Genomic DNA, 26,043 nt, shown 5'->3' with positions numbered 1-26,043 from the left:
TGGTAGCACAATATTGTAAGTACACTGAACAAAGATGTCTGTGAGTAAAGCTGAAAGAGGTGGGATAGGAGAATGTATGACACCAGAGGTAAAGATAGATGATAAAGACTGGGACTGTATAACTTGGCAAAAACTGGAGTGGCCAATGACTGTTACTAAATATACAAATATAAAAATGTTTTTGCATGTGGGAAAGCAAATGAATGTCAACCATGTAGAAATTTAAAAAGGGATGGTATTCAGGAAAAAACATAATCAAAGCAAACTGGAGTCTATGGTCAACAGTAACATTGTAATATACCTCCATTAAATGTAACAAAGGCAATACGCCAATGCTAAATGTATATGAGAAGGGGATATAGGGGAGTAATATGGGATTCTTGGTAGTGGTGTTATTTGCTGTCCTTAGTAGTATATTGTATTGTATGACATGTTATTTTTCTTTATATCATTTTTTCTTATTGCTAAAAAAAAACAAAAAAAAAAAAACAATTTTTCTTGTAGTAATCAGTATGTTCAAATGCTGATTGTGGTGATAAATGTACAACTTTATGATGATACCATGAACAACTGATTGTACACTGTGGATAAATGTATGGTGTGTGAATATAACTCTATAAAATTGTAGGAAAATATATATATAGGAGTTAAAGTGTTGGAGAAAACATGGTGAGAGGGATGATGCCTCACCAATATGGACTAACTACAATGTGTAAACTCAGAATTGAATCTTAGAACATAGCCTAACGTGGACACAATAATTGTAATAGTCCCTAGATTGTAACCTCTTACAGCAGTTAACTCTGTCCCTGAATTGTAAGGCCTATCTCTAAACTTTGAGATGCTGATCCCCTAGCGTATGTTGTCAGAAACATTGGGACTGGCGGTTGGATGTGCTGAGCCCTCGAGCATGGGACTTGCCCTTATGAAGCTCATTACCACAAAGGAGAGTCTAAAGTTGTATGTAATGGTGCCTAAGAGTCTCTCCTTGAGTACCTCTTTGTTGCTCAGATGTGGCCCTCTCTCTCTCTAACTGAGCCATCTCGACAGGTGAACTCGCTGCCCTCCCCCCTACGTGGGACCCAACTCCCAGGGGTGTAAATCTCCCTGGCAACGCAGAGTATGACTCCCGGGGATGAATGTGGACCCGGTGTCGTGGGACTGAGAGTATCTTCTTGACCAAAAGGGGGATGCAGAATGAGACGAAATAGTTTCAGTGGCTGAGAGATTCCAAATGGAGTCAAGAGGTCACTCTGGTGGACATTCTTATGCACTATATAGATGACACCTCTTAGGCTTTAATGTATTGGAATAGCTAGAAGTAAATACCTGAAACTACCAAACTCCAACCCAGCAGTCTGGACTCCTGAAGACAATTATATAATAATGTAGATTACAAGGGGTGACAGTGTGATTGTGAAGACCTTGTGGATCACACCCCCTTTATCTAGTGTATGGATGAGTGGAGGAATGGGGATAAAAACTAAAGGACAAATGGGGTGGGATGGAGGGATGATTTGGGTGTTTTTTTTCACTTTTATTTTTTATTCTTGCTCTGGTTCTTTCTGATGTAAGGAAAATGTTCAGAGATAGATTGTTGTGATGAATGCGTAACTATGTTATCATACTGTGGACAGTGGATTGTATATCATGGATGATTGTATGGTGTGTGAATGTATTTCAATAAAACTGAATTTAATAAAAAAAAAAAAAAAAAAAAAAAGAACACCCAAAACATCCCATTTCCCCCATCCCTCCCTATTATTTGTTTACTTTTTGTCCCCATTCTTCTCTTCTGTCCATACACTGGATAAAGGGAGTGTGAGCCACAAGGTTTTCACAATCACAGAGTCACACAGTGTAAGCTATCTTCAAGAATCTTGAAGTGTAAGTCATCTTCAAGAATCAAGGCTACAGGGTTGCATTTCAACAGTTTCAGGTATTTTCTTCTAGCTCTTCTAACACTCTAAAAACTAAAAAGGGATATCTATATAACGCATAAGAATAACCTCCAGAATGTCTGTCCTCTTGACTCCATTTGAAATCTCTCAGCCACTGAAACTTTATTTTGTTTTATTTCTCTTCCTCCTTTCCATAACTCTTAACTCCTTGCTTGACTTTCTCTTTGGATTGTTTTGCCATCACTTTAAACTCAAGATAAATCCCAAAAGAACCTCTCATCTTTTTCTAAAACTGGGTGCCCTTCCAGACTTTAATGTATTTCTGTCAGTGGTCCTGGGAGTGATCTCCTAGGCTTGCAGCATTGCAGTCTGTATGGCTCCTATCATTCCTTTCTCTACCTGAAATTCCTTTCCCTTTTTCTTTTAAGTCCCATGCTTCAGTCAAATCTCAGTTCTTGCAGAAAGCCTTTGGTCACTGCTAGCTCTTTGTCACTTGAAAAATCACCCTTCTCAGGGCATTTTACATTTGTTTCTACTACTTACATTGGCAACTCATCTTGGCACTTAATCACAAACAGCTTCATAACTGTGTTTTTTTACCTTTCCATATTGTTAGTGAGCCTTTTGGAGGTGGACAACTTTGTTTTATACTCCCCATGGTGCTTAGCACATGGTGGGCACTGAATGAATAGTTTTTGGATTGGATTGCTTTAAAGGCAAGTGGCCTAAGAAATGGTTGTCTTATATCTCTTGCTAAAAGTGGTTTTCATTCTTTGTAGGTTTCATGTGGACAAACTCTCTTCGGCTCATGTATACCTTCGATTACATAAGGTAACTGGATTTAAACATAGATTCGCGACTTTTTCTTTAGTGCTGAGCATCATATCATGTTCTTTATCCTTTTGTAATTAAATTGCTTTTAAAAATAAGTATGTACAAAAGTCTAAGTAAAGAGAGATGTCCTCCACATGACCCAGAAATTCACTAAGGGGCATTCTGGATAATTTCTGATACTTGGAAGGGGACATGGTACACATTTCCCGGCTTAGAAACCCTGCTTTATTCTGTTGGTTTAGTATGTTGTCTGTCACCTCTGCTTCTCTCTTTCGTTTCAGTTAATGTTACTGAATTTCTTATCTTCTCCATTGGAGATTATGCCTTAGTTCTTTTTTCTTAGGCTCATGTGATTCTCCTGCCTCATTGTTAGACAGATGTTGCCAGTTATCAAGGACCTTTTTGGAAGGTTTAAAACTTAGAATTTTAAAACAGCATTATAATAATAAAAGAAAAAAAAAAGATTTAATGTTCTATAGTAATACAATACTCCAATATTTTCCCAATCTGTCTTTATTCATATGTATATATTTTATACAGTCAATTCATAGGGTATATGTAGTTGTTATGTGTAATCTTCTATATATAAAAACTTAATTTTGGAATAATTTTAGATCTACAGAAAAGTCACAAAGATAGTACAGAGGTCCCCATTATACCCTTCACCCAGTTTCCCCTATTGTTAACCTCTTATATTACTATGGTATATCTTTCAAAACTAAGGAACCAACACTGGTGTGTTACCATGAACCAAAATCCAGATTTTATTTGGATTTCACCAGTTTTTCCATTTGCGTTGTCTTTCTTTTCTAGGATCCCATCCAGACCACCACTTTACATTTAGTCATTGTGGCTCCTGAGTCTCCTCTGGCCTGTGACAGTTTCTCAGTATTTTCTTGTTTTTTATGACCCTGATAGTTTTGACAAGTACTCATCAGGTATTTTGTAGAATGTCCCTCAATTTGGGTTTGTCTGCTCTTTTACTCATGATTAGACTCCTTCTCTCTCTCTCTCACTCTCTCTCTCTTTCTCTCTCTCTCTATATATTTTTTTCTTTTGGGGGGTGCAGAGTGGGGAGGGGAATACCAGAAGAGAAGTGACCTTACATCATCTCAGAGGGTATATGCATCAACATGACCTACAACTAATGATGTCAAGCTTGATCACCAGGCCAAGTTAGTGTTTGCCAGGTTTTTACAGTGTAAAATTGCTTTTCCCCTTCCTTTTCATAATCTGTTATTTGGAAGCAAATCATTAAGTCCAGCCCCTACTCCAGAGGGAGAGAGGTGGAATTAAACTCAGCTTCCTGAAGAGGCAAGTATATATATATATGTGCTGTTTGGAATTCTGTAAGAAAAATTTGTCTCCTCTCCCCCATTTATTTGTTTATACTTATTCATATGAAATCCTTGTACTTTGACTCTAGATTACCCTATAAGACCCAATATTAGTAAGTGGTCATTTATTTGTATCAGTATGGATTCAAATACTTACTTTATACTTTGGGTTATAATCCAGTACTACATTATTTTGTTGCTCAGGTTGTTCCAGCTTTCACCATTGGGAGCTCCTTCACTTTGGCTCCTATGTTCCTTTGACTTGCCCTACCCTTTTGTGTTTTGAGCGCTTCCTTACTTTCTTGGCACTACATGATGCTATTCCCTGCCCTAGTTCTAGGATCAGCCATTTCTGTTGGTGAATGGTATTTAGAAACCAAGATCTTGGTGCTGGGTATGCTCGTTGCTACTGGGGTATCATTGGTTCTAGGCCCTCAGCAAACAGAGCTAGGTAATATACATATCAATAATTATTTCTGTATCTATCCATTGCTATATAATACTAAATCGCTGGGAGGAACCTAAGATGGCGACTAGGTGAGACAGAGAAAAAAACACCTCCGTGGAAAACACTAGATAAAAAACCAGAAAGGACCCAGAACACCACTTCCAAAGTAGCACCAGCCGGACAAGTTCTGCTAAAGCCACAGGGAACGTGCGTTTGGTGAAAATAGGAGTCTGCATTCTGAAACGAGTGAGTGAGTAGGCTGATCCATCGGCCACGCTGCAGTGGGGGGAGACGCTGGGCTGGCGTTTTTTTTTTTTTTTTTTTAAAGAGAGAAGCCCGGGAACAGCTGCAGGTAAGACAGGAGCGGTCTGGACTAATGCCTCGGTGTCTGGGGTGGAGGATACCCCTTCCCACACCCACTGCAGATTGTCTTGGGTCCAGGGAAACAAAGGGGAGAAACCCAGCCTCGCGGCCATCACCCCAGCGGGCAGGGCTGCTCCTGCCCGGGGCCGAGCACGCAGCACAGAGCCGAGCCGAGAGGCCCAGCCTCGCGGCCTTCACCCCAGTGGGCGGGGCTGCTCCTGCCCGGGACCAAGCGCGCAGCACAGAGCCGAGCAGAGGGGCCCAGCCTCATAGCCGTCACCCCAGCGGGCGGGGCTGCTCCTGCCCTGGCCAAGCACACAGCACGGAGCCGAGCTGAGAAGCCCAGTCTTGCGGCCATCTCCCCAGCAGGCGGAGCTGCTCCTGCCCATGGCCGAACACACAGCACAGAACTGAGACAAGAAACCCAGCCTGACAGGGAGTCTTTCCCGCAGCACCGCTCACACGACACAATATCGGCCGTGGACAGTGGCCTTGAATACACCCACGGCTGATTGTCCCGGAGCTGGGAGAGTGGAGCTGTGCAGAAAGGGGGAAGTTAACGCGTCCCATTCAAGCATCTTTGAAGTGGGGTGGGAATGCCCCTACACAGCCCGGCGGCCCAGGGCTTCCCTGGAGGCCGGCGCTCACTTGTGACGTGGCACAGCCCTCCCCCCTTCAACAGAGGTCCTGGAAAAGCACAGCAGGGAGGGGGGAACCACTCGGAAATCCCAGGGAAGCTACGCCAATACCAAGGACTTTTGTGTCAGCCGCAGAGAACAGCCTTAAATCTCCGGGAACACCTGGGAGGTTTGATTATTAAACCTGCCCTTCCTCCCTAACAGCTCAGATACACGCCCCTCATTCAGGGTGGACGGCACCGACAGCACACTCAAATTAAGTGCACAGAGTGGACCCCACGGGAGTCAGATCCCCACACACCACGAAGACAGGATTGGGGAGAGCTGACTTGAGGGGAATAGGTGACTCACGGACGCCATCTGCTGGTTGGTTGGAGAGAGTGTACACCACCAAGCTGCAATTCTGACAAATTAAAGATCAGGTAAAGCAAATGCCAAGAGGCCAAAAACAACAGAAAATCTTAAAGCATATGATAAAACCAGACGACATGGAGAACCTGAACCCAAACACTCAAATCAAAAGATCTGAAGACACACAGTTCCTGGCAGAATTAATCAAAGAACTACAGACAGGCAAAGAGAGCATGGCATGGGATATAAAAGACTTGAAGAAGAGCATGGCACAAAATATGAAAGACATAAAAAAGACCCTAGAAGAGCATAAAGAAGATATTGCAAGAGTAAATAAAAAAATAGAAGATCTTATGGAAATTAAAGAAACTGTAGGCCAAATTAAAAAGACTCTGGGTACTCATAATACAAGATTAGAGGAAGTTGAACAACAGCTCAACCTCCTTGAGGAGCACAGAACAGAAAATGAAAGAACCAAAGAAAGAATGGGGAAAATTGAAAAAATCGAAATGGATCTCAGGGATATGATAGATAAAATAAAGCGTCCGAATTTAAGACTCATTGGTGTCCCAGAAAGGGAAGAGAAGGGTAAAGGTCTAGAAAGAGTATTCAAAGAAATTGTTGGGGAAAACTTCCCAAACCTTCTACACAATATAAATACACAAAGCATAAATGCCCAGCGAACTCCAAATAGAATGAATTCAAACAAACCCACTCCAAGACATATTCTGATCAGACTGTCAAATACTAAAGAGAAGGAGCAAGTTCTGAAAGCAGCAAGAGAAAAGCAATTTACCACATACAAAGGAAACAACATAAGACTAAGTAATGAGTACTCAGCGGCCACCATGGAGGCGAGATGGCAGTGGCATGACATATTTAAAATACTGAGAGAGGAAAATTTCCAACCAAGAATACTTTATCCAGCAAAACTCTCCTTGAAATTTGGGGGAGAGCTTAAATTTTTCACAGACAAACAAATGCTGAGAGAGTTTGCTAATAAAAGACCTGCCCTACTTCAGATACTAAAGCGAGCCCTACCGACAGAGAAACAAAGAAATGAAAGAGAGATATAGAGACTTTTAACAGACATATATAGAATATTACATCCCAAGTTACTGGGACACACATTCTTCACTAGTGATCATGGATCTTTCTCCAGAATGGACTGTATGCGGGGACATAAAAACAAGCCTCAATAAAATAAAAAATATAAAAATGAATTGTTCAAAGAACATTCTCTGCCCTTAATGGAATGCAAATAGAAGTCAATAACCATCAGAGACTTGGAGAATTCACAAACACCTGGAAGATAAAATTGAGGGGGAGATGAAAACATTCCCGGACAATCAAAAGCTGAGGAACTTCATCACCAGTAGATCAGTCCTAAGCAGGCTGAAAGGAAGGGACACTAAACAATTGACTGAAACCACATGAAGAAATAAAGATTTCCAGTAAAGATCACATGGTAGATATAAAGACCAATACTACTGTATGGTTGATTTAAAACTCCACTATTTACTTCCTACAGGATCTAAAATGCATGAACTGTAATGATAAATTGGTGGTTTTGGACTCAATGTAAAATATGTAATTCTTGACAAGAACTACATAAAAGTGGGGGAATGGAGGAATATAGGAACACAGTTTACATGTCCTATTGAAGTTAAGTTGGTTTCAAAGAAAAACAAGATTGTTATAGATTTAAGAGGTAAAATTTAAGCCCCATGGTAAACACAAAGAAAGTATGAAAGAATATGACCAAAGAGATGAAAAGTAGAGTAGGGGTTCCAAGAAGAGGGGGAAGGGGCAATGGGGAGTTAAGAAATGAGAGTAGGGGTTTGGGTTTGGGGTGAAGGGAAACTTCTAGAAATGGATGGTCGGAGGGTGATAGCATTGCAACATTCTAAATGTGATTAATCCCACTAAGGGAATGCTAGGGAGGGGTGGAATAGGAAGATTTAGGCTATATATGTCTTTCCAAAATTGGAAAAAAAAAAATAAGACAGTCTAAGTAGATGACAATTAAATGCCAAGGATGATCCTGGATGGGATCTGAGGCCGGAGGAGAGGAGGCTCAAAGGGACACAGCTGGGACACAAGAAAAAAGAAAAAAAAAAAAAAAAAAGAAATATAGAATGTAAGCTTTATATCAATGTTGAATTTCTTGAACTTCTTAGCTGCATTTAATGAGATCGCATAAAATAATGTTCTTGTCCGTGGGAAAGGTATATGTGAATTATATTGCCTGTTCAAAGATATGTGCAGCTTGCTCTCATATGTTCAGAAGATAGAGCAATAGATGATGGGTGTTAGGGAGGGAGGGAAGGAAGGAGAGAGGGAGGAAAAGAAAGAGTGGTGTGACAGGATCTCAAAGGTCAGGGTATCAGGGTATCGGGGGAGGGGTCAGGGTATGATGGAATTCTATGTAGGGGTTTTGTACTGTTTTTAAAACTGTTCCTGTAAGATTGAACTTATTTCAAAATAAAATTTATTATTAAAAAAAAAAAAATACTAAACCATGAGTTCATTTTGATGTCACTGATACTAATCCAGTATCACATAGTTCATTCCAGCCTTTCCCCCTTGCTTATCTGTAGCTTCCCTCTCCAGCATTGAGAAAGCTGGCTCCCACCATCCACCATCCATTTACTTAGGTGTTTGACTCTAATATACATATAAGTAGAATCCCCATGAGAAATAACTTTATCACCTACAGTGTTCATGTACAGTTGTTCATTGTTGTTTGTTTTGTTTTTTGCCTTAAACTTTCCAGTCAGAACACCATTTTTGAAAATTACTCTTAGGTTTTTTCCCCCACTCCCTTCAGGGAGAGTATTTCATACACTTGTAATACAGTTAAATTCTTTTGTTTCAGTCTACATTTTATCCTGATCCCCTGGTTGATTATATTATTTTTTTAAAGGTACTATTTATGAACTTTTTCATCTTACTATATTATTTTCATATATATTATTTTGATTGGCTGTTTTGAGTTAATAATACACCACAATATGAAGCTCTCTTGCCAGGATGTAAGTTGTCATTGTGAATCCCTTACAAGAAATGTCTTTATGAACTACTCTTTAAAAATATATATATATTTTCTTACAATAAATCTCAGGAATGGAATTACTGGATCAAAAGATACAAACATTTTGGTAACTTTTTTTTGCCAGTTTGCCCTCTGAAACTGTTGTGCTGGTTTACAATGTTATTTTCTATATATAGGTTTTCCAGAATCCTTTTGGGTTATAACTTAAAAAAAAAAAACAACCCACCTTTTTGACCATTTTATTAAATAGAAAATGCTATTTCATTATGGTTATAATTTTCACTTCTTGATTTACTAGCAAGGTTAAACATTGTGCCCCATATTTACATATATATGCTTTTGAGGACTGTATGTGGAGGAAAAGAAGATGATGAACTCTGTGCTGGAGCAAAATTCTGAATTCTGCTAGAGAAACTCTTGCCAGTTTAGAACTGTTTTAAATTTAGAGAAAATAGAGTATGCTGTTACCAAGTTTCCTTTGGTACAGATTATTTTTTTTTCCCCTTGGGTTCTGCTGTGTCAAAAATGGAAATAATAGTGGTAGGCCTTTGGGGGTCTAAGTTAGTTAATATTATTACCAATTATTATTTGTTTGATAGAAGTTTGATTTCAGTTTCTTTTGAAAGCAGATAATACGCTTAATTTGGAAATGTGGGCTCCTTGAGGAGCTTGTACAGGGTTAATGTCCTGCAGTAACTAGTGCTTGGTATTTAGTAAGTACCAAGTGAGTGTTAGAGATGCAGTAAGACTAAGTGGTTAAAAGCGAACACAGACTCTGGTGCCAGACTGCTTGATTCTGGCTCTGCTGCTTTCTAGCTGTGTCACTGAGCAATTTACCTGCAACTTTTGGGCCTATTTTCTCAACTGTAAAAGGGGGCTAATAGTGCCTATGTTATTTTTTTTTAAATTCATTTTTATTGAGATTTATTCATGTACCATGCAGTCATACAAAGCGTACATTCAGTTGTTCACAGTACCATTTATATAGTTGTGTGTTCATCACGAAAATTAATTTTTAAACATTTTCATTACCACATACACAAAAATAATAAGAATAAAAATTAAAGTGAAAAAAACAATTAAAGTAAAAAGGAACACTGGGTGCCTTTTTTTTTTTTTTTTTTGCCCCCATTTCTCTACTCATTCATCCATACACTGGACAAAGGGGAGTGTGGTCCATATGGCTTTCCGAATCACATTTTCACCCCTTACAAGCTATGTTTTTATGCAATCATCTTCAAGATTCATGGGTTCGGGGTTGTAGTTTGATAGTTTCAGGTATTTACTGCTAGCTATTCCTATTCATTAGAACCTAAAAAGGGTTGTCTATATTGTGCATTAGAGTGCCCACCAGAGTGACCTCTCGGCTCCTTTTGGAATCTCTCAGCCACTGAAACTTACGTCATTTCCTTTCACATCCCCCTTTTGGTCGAGAAGATGTTCTCTATCCCATGATGCTGGGTCTGGATTCCTCCCCTGGGTCTAGATTCCTCCCCGGGAGTCATATTCCACGTTGCCAGGGAGATTCACTTCCCTGGGTGTCAGATCCCATGTAGGGGGGAGGGCAGTGATTTCACCTGCCAAGTTGAGTGCCTATGTTATTGAGATTAAATGAGTTAGCATATTTTTAGCATTTAAAAGAATGCCTGGCTAAGCCCAACATAAGTGTTAGTTGCATTCAGTTGAATATAACCCAAACCTTGATGATGATGAGATATTCAGCAGTATTCTTTCTTAGGTGTCCTTAATTTTGAAAACACATAGAAAAATCTTACTTATCTAGAAGTTTCTTATCCTTTTAACATAGATGGCACAAAGTCCACATTCTAAATCCTGGCCTTTATGTATTGAAAGTCCTTCAGTGCTCCACCCACAGCTCACTCACTCTTGAGTTTATGCATATAGTGCTAAGCTGAATGTTTTTTCTTCTGTTTTGTTTTGTTTTGTTTTGTTTCGTTTTGTTGTCTGCTCATATTATATTAGAAGTAGCAAAACAAGAAGAGGAGAATGCTTTAGGTATAGTGACAGCCACAGGTGGTAAGAAGGAATATCAGAACATAGCTTCATGTCAGGAACCAAGAAACTAAATGTTTCCACAAAAACTCCATAAGCACCATAGTCTGGGGCCAATTTTTAGAGCATTTTTTTTTTTTTTTTTTTTTAATATCTGGGCTCATTTCTCAGCGCTATCACTTACTAGATGTGGGGGACTTTGACCTACTTGCTTAACCTTGTTTCGCTTCTAAACTTGAGTTTTTTCATTAATAAAGTGAGCCATTTTATATGGCTGTTTACTTAGTACTTGGTGCACAGTGCATAATCAGAAAGTTGTTGCTGTTTTGGTTTTTTAATTATTCGTTTTGATTTATTTAGTACAGGGTCAACCAGCTACTACATATATTAGAAACTCCTGAAGGTATCACTATATTATAGCCCAGTGTAAAGATGATATTCATAATTATGACATTGTGTTATCAAGATATTAAATTCAGAATCCTCTATTTTAAGTGGTTGGGGGGAATGTACAATATAAGATATGATTTTAAAGTAGTGGCACTTTTTTGGTCAAGTTTATATATTTGAGAGATTCCCATTTAATACATTTCAAATAAAGAAAAACAGTTTAGAAATGTAATAGAATAAACTTAAATTGTCTCAAATATTTAGTTAGGTGGAACGTTGCATTCCAGACAGAGGTGTTTGTGTAATTTCATGCCTAGTAGAAGCCAGTACTGAATTGATTTCCACTTGCTTTTGCCTCTTAAATATTTTTGTTCTTTTGGAATGACTCAATTTATACAGCTCTGACTTTGACATAGTTATATGTAGAGAAAAACAGTGTTATTTCTGTGTTCAGATTTGTTCTGATCTTTATCATATTGAAATGCTTGATTATTGTTCCTGAAAAACTACTTTATTTTCTTTTAAAAAAAATGTTTATTTTTTCTTATAGGATTAAGTCATGCCCATTATAGAAAATTTAGGAAGTATAGAGAAGTTAAATAAAAAAAAAGATTTCCAGGTAGCCTGGTGATAGAATATATTTTTGCAGAGAGAACTTGTTGGAACGTCCTTTTCTTTACCTTTTTCCTTTAATTTTTTTTCTATACACTGCACAGGGTAACCTTTCCTCAGTTGGCAGTTAGTTCTTATAAAAATGGTCATGAATTTTTCCTGTTATCCTTCCACAAGGAAATTCTACAAAGGTTCTTGTGGCAGTCCTTCAGAAATATAAATTTTAAAAGTCCAGGATATTTAAGTGAGACACATAGACATCGTTATGGAGAAGGATTGAGACCTAATACACAAAGAGCTTTATTCCTGATTATGGCTGAGAAAATAACCACCAGATGTTTGAAACCCAGAACTACAAGATGCTTATTTGAGAGGAAGGTTGTAGGGACTGCAGCTAAGAAGGCTTCCAGTTTCAAAAATAGGTACCATTTCCTCACAAGGTTTCTAGAGGTAAGAGTGAAGAAGAAAGAGGATAAAAGTTACTCGGATATAAGTATAGTTAATATTTTGGCATTTTTCTTTCATATCCTCCTTATTTTTCACTGCAAGTAATTTTCCAAATTACTGCCTTCTCTTAGAATAAGCATTCCGTAATGGATGCAGTAAACTAATTTCTTTTTCAGTGTGCTATGAAACAGTAGAAGGAGCGCTGATTTTAATAAAATAGTGTAAATAAAAAAGTAGTAAACCATTTGATTTATTTTTGTGTTTCAGGGGGAGAAGATAGAAGACATTCCAAAGGAAGTGTTGATGGACTGTGCACATCTTGTGAAGGCCAATAGCATTCAAGGTCAGTTTTCCTTGAGGTGTTTTCAAAATATATTCTATTACTACTGATTTTCTGTGTCTGAAATGGGTTACATTTTAGAGAACATGTTATTGAGTTTGGTTGAGTCAGATGAACAACATGTAATAGGTCTTTCCTCTATTTTGTTGTTTAAGATGGGAGTTTTGCTATTTATCAAATAACTAAAAACTAATTCCTTTCTACTAATTTTCATGGCCCTATCAGAGCCTCAACCTTTTCTTTATTTTCCTTAGTTTGTTCAGATTTCTCTAAATAAAACCAATCTTCTAAGTTATTTTTTAAGAACTTTTACAAAAAATTAGGTTAAGTGAATAGCTAAGCAAGAGACTTTTGTTTCATGGCTTTATTTTGAATGTTTGATGTCTTTATTGCCATTATTCGTCATTAGATTCTAGTTCTCAGATCTCCAAATCACTCTTTCCTATTTTTTGTTTCTCTTTCCTCCCCTTTTATATTGCTTTCTACCTGTAAGATGAGAAGGTATCAGGTCATTTGATCTTGTCATCTTTTTATCTCCTCCCGTCTCCCATCCCAATTAGGAGAGCCTTTGTTGAAGTCCATGGTTTTCAACTGAGAGCACTTAAGCAAACAAACAAAAACAGATTCCCCCCTAAATATCTTATTTTATTAGTCTTGGTGATCCCTGAGTATCATTATTTTTTAAAAGCTTTCCAGATGATTCTGATGTGCAGTGAGAGGTGAGAACAGTTGTCCTAAGTGTTTTCAGTAGGGTCTGTAGTACTGTGCATGTTTATTTCCACTGTACCAGGTTTAATCTGTCAATAGTCAGTAAAGGTCAAGGAAGAAGATTATTAGGGTGGAGGTGGGAGGTTAAGAAGGAGGAGCCAGGGGGTGGTGTTCTATTAAGAATGATTAATAGACCAGATTTTAAATGTAGGACCGTAGACCTAGATAGGGTAGAGTCTGGTTTGATAAGAAGTGAAGGGATAATTCAGAGAGTAGGAAGAAAATATGGTTTAAGGAGAAGATAAGGATGGGGCAGACAATAATAGCAGGTACCAGGTATTGGTGATGACAGAACAAAGGCTGGGCAGTATATTCCCTTTACCATCATTTAGAGTAAATTTCTTGAACAGAGCTCAGGGAGCCTTAATAACAAGTCAAGTACCTAGCCAGAGAAGGTGGAGGTCTTATCTAGGTCTTATCTTTTAGAGCCAGTGATGTTCTACTCCATGTATCAATAATTTTCAGTTAGTTTTAGGACATTTCCATTTGTATTAATAGAATAAAATTTTCTAAGATTTCCAGCTAAGATCTTCAGAAATAATAAAAATATAATTAGCTTCTTTCCTTCTTCATTGTAACCTCTTTCACACATCCTTGAACCCCTTATGTCTAGCAGATGTGGCTTTGTTAAAAATTTCTGGGTTCTTTATTCTTGGCTCAGCCTCTTTATTTTTAATCTCTTTATAATTTGCTAGTTCTAGAGAAAACAGAAAAGAAAAGGGGAAAGTCATGGCACTGAATTATACTCTCTCCTCTTCAGCCTTCCACTGTGATAGCTCACCTACAAAATGAGGAGCTAAACGCAGGGATCTCATTCTCATGAGTCAATAGCATAAGATACTGCTGAGGAGTGAAGAAAATTGTCTCTGGCTATGAGATTTGCAAAATACACTCCATTTATTTTACTATGTAGTTAAATTGTTTTTTCTTCCCTGGTTGACCACCCTCAGTGCTCAGAGCCAAGGGAGTTTAGATTAAATTTGTTCATCGTCATAGAATGTGGTCAGCCTGTTCCATATTCACATTATAATCTCTTTCCAGATTAAATTTTTCTAAAAGCTTAGAAACTTTTTGTGACTGCTTTTCTTACACCATTAGTACAAGCTGCTTAAGCTGGCATTTAAGCATATCTGTGATCTGACTACAGACTTCTTTTCCCCTTCACATATTTGACAGTTCAACCAAAGTGAACATTTGCTGTTTTCCTACCTCACTCTTTTGCTTATATTCTCTCTGCCCTCAGTTCTGTCTTCGTTCTCAGTCGTCACATTTCCAGATTGAAGCTGTGGTTCAAGGTTTACTTAGTAGTTGTAGTAATGCTAGTAACAGCTAGCATTGATCTGAGGGCCAATTATGTGCCTGGCACTGTGGTAAAAAGTTTACAGATGATTTTATTTATCAACCCTGTAAGTTAGGTTTTAATAATTATTTTCATTTAATAAACCAGGAAATGGGGCTTAGAGAGTTTTAAGTAACTTGCCCAGGGTCTTAGAACTCTGAAGTATAGTGGAGGCTGAATTTGAAGTCAGACGGCCTGCCTCTAAAATCCTCAGTTTTGATCACTTAAGACATATTGATGTCTTTCATGAAGCCGTTTCCTTTCTCCAGGTTTAAGTGACCACTGCCTTCTCTATACCTACATAGCACTTTTCCTGGGTTTTTCCAATATCATGTATCTAGTTCTACTTTTTATTGAAGTTATTTATATACTTATCTCCCCTCCTTTAGAGTCTTGGAAGGCCGGATCTATAAAGTCTGATCCATGTCTGTATCTATTACAGTGCCTTGAACATGAAGATTTTTTTAAAACTTGTTTTGAAAAAAATTTTCAAACCTACAGAAAAATTGCTAAACAAATAAATACAATGAATCCATTTACTCTTCACCTGTATCCATAAATTTTTACATTTTTCTATATTTGTTTTCTTTCTCTAAAGCATATTCATTATATATATTTTTTTAGCTGACCCATTTGAAAGAAAATTGTGGGCACCATGACCCTTCACCCTTCAGCATGTGTCTGCTAAAGGCAAAGACATTTTCTTAAGTAACTGCATTAAAATAATCATCAAATTTAGAAAATTTAACATGGATAAAATACTATTATCTGACATAGTCCATGTTAAACTTTACCAGTTGTCCCAGTATTGTCCCAATATAGCTTTTTTTTTTTTTTCCGATCCAGTATCATGCATTATATTTGCTTGTCATGTCTCTCTAGTTTCCTTTAAGCTGGAGATGCATCTTTGTCTTTCAAGACCTTGATAATTCTTAAAGAGTACAGTACAGACCAGTTGTAGACTGACACTCATTTTGGGGTTTTCTGATGGTTTCTTTTGATTAGAATCACGTTACACCTTTTTGGGCAGGAATACTACATAAGTGAAGTTTTGCCCTTTGCAAAAAGGAGACTTATGATGTCATTTAGTCCATTTTGGTAATGTTAACTTTGATCACTTAGATAAGGTGGTATTCCCATTATTTGCCAGATTTCTCTAATGTGCATGGTGATTTACTAAACATTTAAATATATTGCCATCTAATTGGAAAGGACCTCAGAGAGCACTGGACCAGTGATTAAACTGTCATCCTTGTTGCTACCTGAGAGTTAGTTGTGGGTAGAGGGGAAACGTGTGGTGGTGAGGGGATAGGAAGAGTGAACAGGATACCTAGCACCCCCTTTCATCCACAGCATCTCTGCTTTGATTAGTTTTCTGGGATTTTTTATTTTGTTTTGTTTTTGGTAAAAAAATGAATGTTCCACTACCTGAAGGAACAATAAACAAAAGCCCTACTAAACTAGTCAAGTTTCCCCCATATTTTAGATAAGATTTGGAGAGTCATGGGGACTTTTCTGAAGTGACACAGCTAGTTTGTGGTAGTGTCAGGATAGAGTCCAGGCCTCCTGAATCCCAGGCCACGGCTTTTTGCTTCATGTTGTTGCTTACCTTTATTGGAGAATCTAAGGAAACCGTTTAGGTCCTTTTCTCTTTAAAAGATGCACTTAAGGAGAAATTTTGCATTCAATGTTAGGGAGTGCTCAGAAGTCCCTAAAGTTCTCAGAAGCTTGTCCCTGGACCCCTGAATTCCATTGTAAACTTTTATTTGAATTTTATTTAATGACAGCTTTACCATTTGCCATTTGTGGGTTGTTTTTAAAAAGTATTTTGTGGTTTGAAACAATTTATGGCTTGTTCATTCTAGGCCTTTTCCTTTGTCGGATTATGGTAATTTGCCAGTGGGTGAGGGAACACATTGCTCAGTCTCATCCTGCCTGCGTGTTGAAGACTGTCTCTCTTGGCAGGCTGCAAGATGAACAACGTCAATGTGGTATATACACCGTGGTCTAACTTGAAGAAAACAGCTGACATGGATGTGGGACAGATAGGCTTCCACAGGCAAAAGGATGTAAGTGTTTTGCACTATTGAAGGAGGTGGATTTCTGATGCTGAGTATGGGATCCATCTTTTCTGTGTAACACCTTTGCTATTGAGGGATGAGCGTGATGTAGGTTTTCTAAAGGGAATTATATTGGGTTATTAGCTGCTGAGCCCCTGGAAAGGTTCTCCCCTGATTTGGGGGTTAAAAAAAAACCCCACAAAATAAAGATTCAATTCCCTCCTCTTCCCCATCTCTCTCAAAGGTTAAAATTGTGACAGTGGAGAAGAAAGTGAATGAGATACTGAATCGATTAGAAAAGACCAAAATGGAGCGGTTCCCAGACCTAGCAGCAGAGAAAGAATGCAGAGACCGTGAAGAGAGGAATGAAAAAAAAGCCCAAATTCAGGAAATGAAAAAGAGAGAAAAAGAAGAAATGAAGAAGAAGAGGGAAATGGATGAACTTAGGTATGTTGGAGCTGTGGTATTGACCTCAAGGATTCTTTGCTGCTAATCATGAAATAACTCTTAAGAATGATATGTTGGTGGAGGAAGGAAATATAACAGATTCAAAGCCTTAAATGAGTAAGAAAAAGGCATCTGATATTAATGTGTTATTCAAATAGTTTTTAATTGCCTTTCAGTAGATGCCGGATGTTGAGTATGTAAAATAAAATAACTAATTTTATTCTTAGATAAACTCAGAGGAGGAGAGTTTGGTTTGTAAACTTCTTAAAGCTGTTTTAGAAGCCTTTTCTTCATTTTGGCAGTTTAAAGTAATTAATATAGTGAGGCCTGCCCCAAAGCACTATACAGTATTTTAAAACAACGAATAGTAGTTACAATAGATTTGGGCCCTGGAATTCTAGTGTATAAGGGCATAAGAACACTGACTATATTGTTTTTTTATTGCTGTCATAATAAATTACCACAAACTTAGTGACTTCAAACAAAGCAGATTTAGTATCTTACAGTTTATGAGTTAGAAGTCCACATGAGTCTCCTGGGTTAAAATCAAGTTGTCAGCAGGACTGTGTTTTTTTCTGGAGGTTTTAGGAGAGAATCTGTTTCCTTTCCTTTTCCGCCTTCTAGAGATTGCCTACATTCCATGGCTCATGGCTCCAAACTGAAAACCAGCAGCATTGCATCTCTCTGACTCTTCCTCCATAGTCTTATCTGCCTCTCTGGCCACTGCCTCTGCTTTTAAGGACCAAAGTGAGGCCCAACTGGATAATCCAGGGTGATTCTCCCATCTCAATGTCCTTAATTTAATCACACCTGAAAAGTTCCTTTTCCGGATGGCAACATATTCACAGGTTCTTGAGATTTTGGCATGGGCATCTTTGAGGGTGCCCATTATTCTGTGTACCACCCTGACCCTATATAATATATAGCTCCATACCCTAAAAGGCCCCTAGTTTTTCTTTGTTAAAGAAGAAAATTAATCTTGACTTCTAGTTTAAGAGTTCCTGGATTTTTTCCACGATTTTCAAGATATCGTTTGTGAGTGTGCCAAAAAGGAAAAAAAAAAAAAAAAAAAAATGGTGTTGAAGTATTATTGCCTTTGGAAATGATATAGTATTAAAAACAAACTGTCTTGCCATATCCTGACCTAGTTTCCTTCGAATTCCTTGGGTTCCTAGAAAGATTGTTGGGTCAGAATGTAGTTATTATCATCAATTACTGTTATTTATTATTTATCCACATGTGTATGTTTTCGTTTGGGGGTTCTACAAAATCAGGGTGAATAGCTTCATTTAAAATATATTCAACTGGAGAACTCCATAAACGTTATCCTAGGTTATATTCTGCTAGCTTGAGACAGGTTAATGCATAGATTTAAATATTTGATATAGCCTAGAATTGGGGATCTGCTTTGTGTTATAAGTGAAAGAAAAATTATCAATTCCATCAATGTGGTAAAGTTTCTTGAATTTTGAGTAATGCAATATTTAGGGTAGCTTATTCTTTTTTTGTTTTTAGTTAAAGTGGAAGAAGTATTGAAAACCACGTGTTTTTGTGCACTTTACAGATCTAATATAATTTTGTTTAGAAACATAATGTTAGTTAAGAACATGATATCACTTAATTTACTTGTAAAATTAGTAGGAAAGATAGCTAACATTTTTTGATACTATCTGCCATTTTATGGAAAGTGCTTTACTGCATTATCTCATTTAATCCTAACAATAACTATATGAATTAGATATTTTTATTGAATTTTATAAAATAGGAAATTGAAACTGAGTAATCTTTAAGTGACTGACCCAAATTCACATACTTATTTAGTCTAAATATGATTCTCAAGTCCATACATACTTTATTACACTATTTTGCCCTCTTTTTAGGTCCTGTGTAGGTTAAAAGAGTATTTATTCAATATGAAATATTCAAATAGCTTATAGATTCTGTAATTTACTTAAATACATTAAATTTTTGCTTCAGATTAAGGTATATACTAATAAAACTTAGGGAATTTAGTATTTACTAGTTTAAAAAATTGCATGCATTTAAACAAAAGTAACCATAAAGTAAAACAGGGTTTTTAGGTTTTCTAGACTTTCTTCCATTGTCAGTAGTTCAAAAAATATTCATATGAACTGAAGGGGCAAAATTGTCAATCTTATTGAATAAAATTTTTGTCTTAAAAGCTTGTCTAATCAGTCCCATTTTCTAAACTATCACTAGTTTGTATTTTTTCCATATTTTTTTTAAGACACAGATTTCTATCATGTATCAGTCTGGTAATATATAAAAGGAAAATGTAAGAGAAACATTAAAAATCACTTTTCTGTTGGGTCATTAGAGTCCGTATTTTTCTATACAATTTATTGCTACTGCTTTGTTTTTACTAAATTATCATGAGCCTTAGAAACCAAGCTCAGCACTTCTTTGTTTCTTTAAATTGCATGTTTATTTCTGTTAAACTTATGGCACACAAATTACTTTCAAGTGCTACAGAAAGTTAGAAGAATGTGAAGCAGGGGTATAGTGCAAGGAACTGGCTGCTATGCCATTTTGAGGATTTGCTTGGAAGATCCAGAGCTGCTGTTTGCCTATGTATTCTGCAGTTTTGTTGAAATTCCCACAAGCTCGAAGCTTCTGACTTGTAATCTGTTTATATACATTTGTATGCTGTGTCATTACTTTAATTTCTGTCTTTTAATCTTCCGTTCAAGAGATCAAATTCTATACCTACAGAATCTTCTTGGTCTAAAGTCTTCCACTTGGCTCACTGTTAATGAAAATATCCTTAAATTTCACCACCAGTTGATTTTTTTTATTTGGAACATTTGGTAAGGGATATCCACTTTAGTTGATGTGATTGCTGAGGAAATTGACTTTGAGGGGGTCTTCAGGAGATTCTACAGATAAACCAAGAGGATATTCTTATCAGGGATGTCTTCCCAATATTTCCGGTGAATTCAGTGAAGAAAAACAGCCCTTATCCAGAAGAGCCAAGTTCCAATTTCTTTCCAATTCTAAAACCATTATTTAGACTCTAGACTCCTTCCTGTTCTCACCTTTTTGAATAAAATGGGCAGTAAGTTTTTCATTTCTAGTTTCTACAGGGATAAAAATGGATGGAATTGGCCATTGTATGGTTCAAGTCCTCTGAGCTCTTGTCAGGATCATATGTATGAGCCTTGAGCCCAGAAGTAGACAGAGCAAAGCCCACAACAAAGAAAGCACTGACTCTCTTCTCATGAAAATGGTAGTACCCTGTGGAGAAAGAACTACATCTTTTTCTCGCAAATGAGTGCTTCACTATTCTCCTTGTCCTCCATGTGCAGAAATTGTCACGATCTGATAATATAAAAAAGTCAACATAAAGATATTCCCTGTAGAGTGGTAGTTCTTAGAAATCATTTGGGTTGTGGAGGTAGGGGAGTACAGTGTGAAAGCTAGATATAAGCAGTATATTAACACCCTTGGTTAACCATTTATTCATTTGAACAACAGAAATTAAATTTTCCCCGTCCCTGGACTTCATATTTTAATCCTCACTTATACATCTTGTGGTTAGCTAGCTCCTCAGACCGTTTTTTTAGCTCGCCCTCACTGTGTCAGCCTAGGATCTAAAGGTATTTTAGTTTAAAGGATCTTTCTTTTTATAGGATTAGGTGTGGGAGGAAACTTCATGTTATTTCTTTTCCATATTTGCTACTCTGTGAGCCATACATAGAGTAAGAGAAAATAGTGGAAGAGACACTGAACATAGTTTTGAAAGTAGTCTTAGTCTTAGAAGTGACCTCTGCCCTTGGAGTTGGAGAAGTAGAATGGCTTCTACTTAGTCCACATTTGGTTTTAAAGAGCATGCATTTGGAGAAAGTCTTTAGGCAGGCCCCTCTGAGTCTCCTGGTATACCCCATCACTTCTGGAAGTGTTCTGGGGAAGGGTATCCACAGCTCACTTCAATGTGACATAATAATGTTTTATATCATTTTAGTAGTTGAATTCTTGATTATATCCACATGAAATCTTGCCTGATTCATTTCAATCTCATATTCTTTTATTTGACTTTTTATGGTATTAAACAAACATTTGTTAACATCAAAATCAAGCTCACCATGTAGGTGTAGAACCAGAAGAGAGTGGTTTGGAAAAGCAGTTAATAGAGGATGTATGAGTAACAGGTCAGAAATCGAGGAAGTCAAAACAAAGGGTAGGGGAGTGAATCTTCCTGGCAACGTGGAATATGACTTCCGGGGAGGAATGTAGACCCGGCATCGTGGGACGGAGAACATCTTCTTGACCAAAAGGGGGATGTGAAAGGAAATGAAATAAGCTTCAGTGGCAGAGAGAATCCAAAAGGAGCCGAGAGGTCACTCTGGTGGGCACTCTTACGCACACTTTAGACAACCCTTTTTAGGTTCTAAAGAATTGGGGTAGCTGGTGGTGGATACCTGAAACTATCAAACTACAACCCAGAACCCATGAATCTCGAAGACAGTTGTATAAAAATGTAGCTTATGAGGGGTGACAAGGGGATTGGGAAAGCCATAAGGACCACACTCCACTTTGTCTAGTTTATGGATGGATGAGTAGAAAAATAGGGGAAGGAAACAAACAGACAAAGGTACCCAGTGTTCTTTTTTACTTCAATTGCTCTTTTTCACTCTAATTATTATTCTTGTTATTTTTGTGTGTGTGCTAATGAAGGTGTCAGGGATTGATTTGGGTGATGAATGTACAACTATGTAATGGTACTGTGAATAATCGAAAGTACGATTTGTTTTGTATGACTGCGTGGTATATGAATATATCTCAATAAAATGAAGATTTAAAAAAAAAAAAAAAAGGGTAGCACAGTGAACCCTAAGTTAAACCATGGACTCTAGTTAATAGTACAATTATAAAAATGTGCTTTCATCAGTTGTAACAAATGTTCCACGTCGTTGCAAGTTGTAAATAATAGGGTAGTGTATGGGAATTCTGTATTTTGTGCATGATTGTTCTGTAAACCAACAGCTTCTCTTTTAAAGGAAAAAAAAGGGTAGGGATTATGGCTTCTTGGGATAGGATTATTTAAAAGTTGAGAGTCTGGGAGATCAAAATTTGGAACCCAGGGTTCAGAGAAGTACAAGAACCAAGTAAAATGACAAGTCACAAGTAAATGTCTCATCAATTTGAACATTAACATGAACTTGATTTTCAAGCAAAGATTACTTCAGCTAGAGACTTCCTGAATACTTCATACCAGGTCATGAATAGAGATCTAGAATAATTGTCTAAGCTAGTTTGGGAAGTGGCTATACTTACCTGGAGCTGTAGTAAGAAAAGAGATAGTTTCAGGAAGTTTCTAAAAGGTGAACCTAGGGAATGATTTCTTGACATTTGTTTCATTATGTTACAGTTACACTTAAATAATTATTTCCTAAGCCAATTTTTAAAGTTTTCCTCATTGGCTCTTTTTAGTCACTTTTCTCTGGGTCCTCTAAATTTCTTGAATCCTTTTTAAAATGCAATAAGTAGGGAGAACCTAAGATGGCGGCTAAGAGAGACAGGGCAAAAAAAACACCTCCGTGAAAAATGCTAGATAAAAGCCAGAAAGAGACCCAGAACACCCGTTTCAGCGATGCACCAGCTGGACAAGTTCTGCTAAATCCACAGGGACCGTGCACTTGGTGAAACTGGGAGTCTGCGTTCTGAAATGAGTGAGTAAGCCTGCTGAATATCTGGCAGCCATGCTGTGGTGTGGGGAAACTGTGGGTTGGCATTTGGAGGGGGACTAGTTTTTTTTTAAAAAACCCAAAAGCGTCTGCAGATATGGCAGCGAGAACCACACAGTGAAGCACGGCAAGAATGGGCTGTGCGAATGCCTCAATATCTGGCACAGAAGATAGACTTTCGCACACCCGCTACTAATTGTCTCAGAGCGAGGCAGGCAGAGGTGAGCCAAAAGGGGAAAATAACCACGCCCCTTGTAGCCATCTTCCTGGCTGGCTGGGAATGCTCCTGCCCAGCGCCGGCACCACATCCCAGAGCCACGCCAAAAAACCCAGTGCGACGGGACAGTGTTTCCAGCAACACACACAACCGCAATATCGGGTGTGGACAATAGCCTTTCATGCACCCACAGTTAATTGTCCCGGAGCTAGGAAGGCGGAGCTGTGTGAAAAGGGAGAAATTAACATGCCCCATACAGCCATCCTTACAGCAGGCTGGGAATGCACCTACACAGCCTGGTGGCCCAGAATTTCCCTTGAGGGACGGCGCACACTTGTGACATAGCACAGCCTTCCCTCTAGGGCACGGCGTGGAAGAGGGAGCCACTCGAAAATCCCAGGGACCATACCCCAATACCAAGGACTTGTAGATCAGCGGCAGAGACGATCTGTGGCAAGACCTGAACTGAAGGTTTTGGACTCTTGGAACAGCCTTAAATCTTCAGGAACACCTGGGAGGTTTGATTATTAAAGCTGCCTTCCCTCCCTAACCACTCACACACGCCCCACAGCACCAACAACACACCCAAATTTGGTGCACCAATTGGACCCCACAAGAAGCAGACTCCCACACACCACAAAAGACAAAGTTGGGGAGAATTGACTTGAGGGGAATAGGTGACCTCGCTGTCGCCCATCTGCTGGTTAGTTAGAGAAAGTGTACACCACCAAGCTGTAGATCTGACAAATTAGAAATTAGTCTTTGAATAATCTTACCTATCCTAAAAGAACCCTATCAAGTAAAGCAAATGTTAAGAGGCCAAAAACAACAAAAAATTTTAAAGTATATGAAAAAAACGGACGATATGGATAACCCAAACCCAGACACCCATAGCAAAAGATCAGAGGAGACACAATTCTTGGAGCAGTTAATCAAAGAACTAAAGACAAACAGTGAGAACATGGCACAGGATATAAAGGACATGAAGAAGACCCTAGAAGAGCATGAAGAAGAAATTGCAAGAGTAAATAAAAAATAAGATGATCTTATGGAAATAAAAGAAACTGTTGACTAAATTAAAAAGATTCTGGATACTCATAGTACATGACTAGAGGAAGCCGAGCAACGAATCAGCAACCTCGAGGGCCACAGAACGGAAAATGAAAGAATGGGGAAAAAAATCGAAAAAATCAAAATGGACCTCAGGGATACGATAGATAAAATAAAACATCCAAATATAAGACTCATTGGTGTCCCAGAAGGGGACAGGTAAAGGTCTAGAAAGAGTATTCAAAGAAATTGTTGGGGAACACTTCCCAAACCTCTACACAATACAAATACACAAAGTGTAAATGCCCAGCGAACTCCAAATAGAATAAATCCAAATAAACCCACTCCAAGTCATATTCTGATCAGACTGTCAAATACTGAAGAGAAGGAGCAAGAGCAAGTTCTGAAAGCAGCAAGAGAAAAAGCAATTCACCACATACAAAGGAAACAACATAAGACTAAGTAGTGACTACTCAGCGGCCACCATGGAGGCGAGAAGGCAATGGCATGACATTTAAAATTCTGAGAGAGAAAAATTTCCAACCAAGAATACTTTATCCAGCAAAGCTTTCCTTCAGATTTGGGGGAGAGCTTAAATTTTTCACAGACAAACAAATGCTGAGTGAATTTGCTAATAAAAGACCTGCCCTACTTCAAATACTAAAGGGAGCCCTACCAACAGAGAAACAAAGAAAGGAGAGAGAGATATGGAGAAAGGTTCAGTACTAAAGAGATTCGATATTGGTTCATTAAAGGACAATAAGAGAGAGAGGGAAAAAATATATCTGATAAACATATACCAGAGGATAGGATGGCTGATTCAAGAAATGCCTTCACAGTAGTAACATTGAATGTAAATGGATTAAGCTCCCCAATTAAAAGATATAGATTGGCAAAATGGATCAAAAATATGAACCATTAATATGTTGCATACAAGAGACTCATCTTAGACACAGGGACACAAAGACATTGAAAGTGAAAGGATGGGAAAAAATATTTTATGCAAACTATAGCCAAAAGAAAGCAGGAGTAGCAATATTAATCTCAGATAAAATACTTTAAATGCAAGGATGTTATGAGAGACAAAGCCACTACATACTAGTAAAAGGGGCAATTCAACAAGAAGAAATAACAATCATAAATGTTTATGCACCCAGTCATGGTGCCACAAAATACATCAGACAAACACTGGCAAACTAAAGGAAGCAATGGATGTTTCTACAATAATTGTGGGAGACTTCAACACGTCACTCTCTCCTGTAGATAGATCAACCAGACAGAAGACCAATAAGGAAATTGAAAACCTAAGCAATCTGATAAATTAATTTGATTTAACAGGCATATATAGAACATTACATCCCAATTCACAAGGATACACATTCTTCTCTAGTGATCGTGGAACTTTCTCCAGAATAGACCATATGCTGGGACATAAAACAAGCCTCAATAAATTTTAAAAAATTGAAATTATTCAAGGCACATTCTCGAACCACAATGGAATACAATTAGAAGTCAATAACCATCAGAGACTTAGAAAATTCACAAACACCTGGAGGTTAAACAACACACTCCTAAAAAAATTGGTTTATAATGTAGAATGTAGGGGAACTAGCGATAGAGAGCAATTAATGAAGGAGGAACAATAACCCAATAAGAACAGATAAGCTATCGTGGGTAAATTTAACATTATGGGAATGCCCAGGAATGATTATGGTTTGTTAATTTCTG

General features: G+C 37.9%; 1 protein-coding gene across 3 annotated transcripts in view; it reads left to right on the top strand.

Moving 5' to 3' along the window:
• The window catches only part of CCDC25 (coiled-coil domain containing 25), a 63,506-nt gene that overhangs the window by 23,801 nt on the left and 13,662 nt on the right, over nt 1-26,043 (top strand). For all 3 annotated transcript variants that reach the window (XM_037813205.1, XM_037813207.1, XM_037813206.1), the window contains 4 exons: nt 2,681-2,732; nt 12,657-12,732; nt 16,802-16,905; nt 17,141-17,343. In XM_037813205.1, the coding sequence (XP_037669133.1) occupies nt 2,681-2,732; nt 12,657-12,732; nt 16,802-16,905; nt 17,141-17,343 (435 nt within the window). The remainder of the gene's footprint in view (nt 1-2,680; nt 2,733-12,656; nt 12,733-16,801; nt 16,906-17,140; nt 17,344-26,043) is intronic.

Source organism: Choloepus didactylus, chromosome 20 (genome assembly GCF_015220235.1).
Source record: "Choloepus didactylus isolate mChoDid1 chromosome 20, mChoDid1.pri, whole genome shotgun sequence".
Lineage (NCBI taxonomy): Eukaryota > Metazoa > Chordata > Mammalia > Pilosa > Megalonychidae > Choloepus > Choloepus didactylus.
Note: the sequence above shows the minus strand (reverse complement) of the source record. Positions and strands in the feature narration are given on the sequence as shown.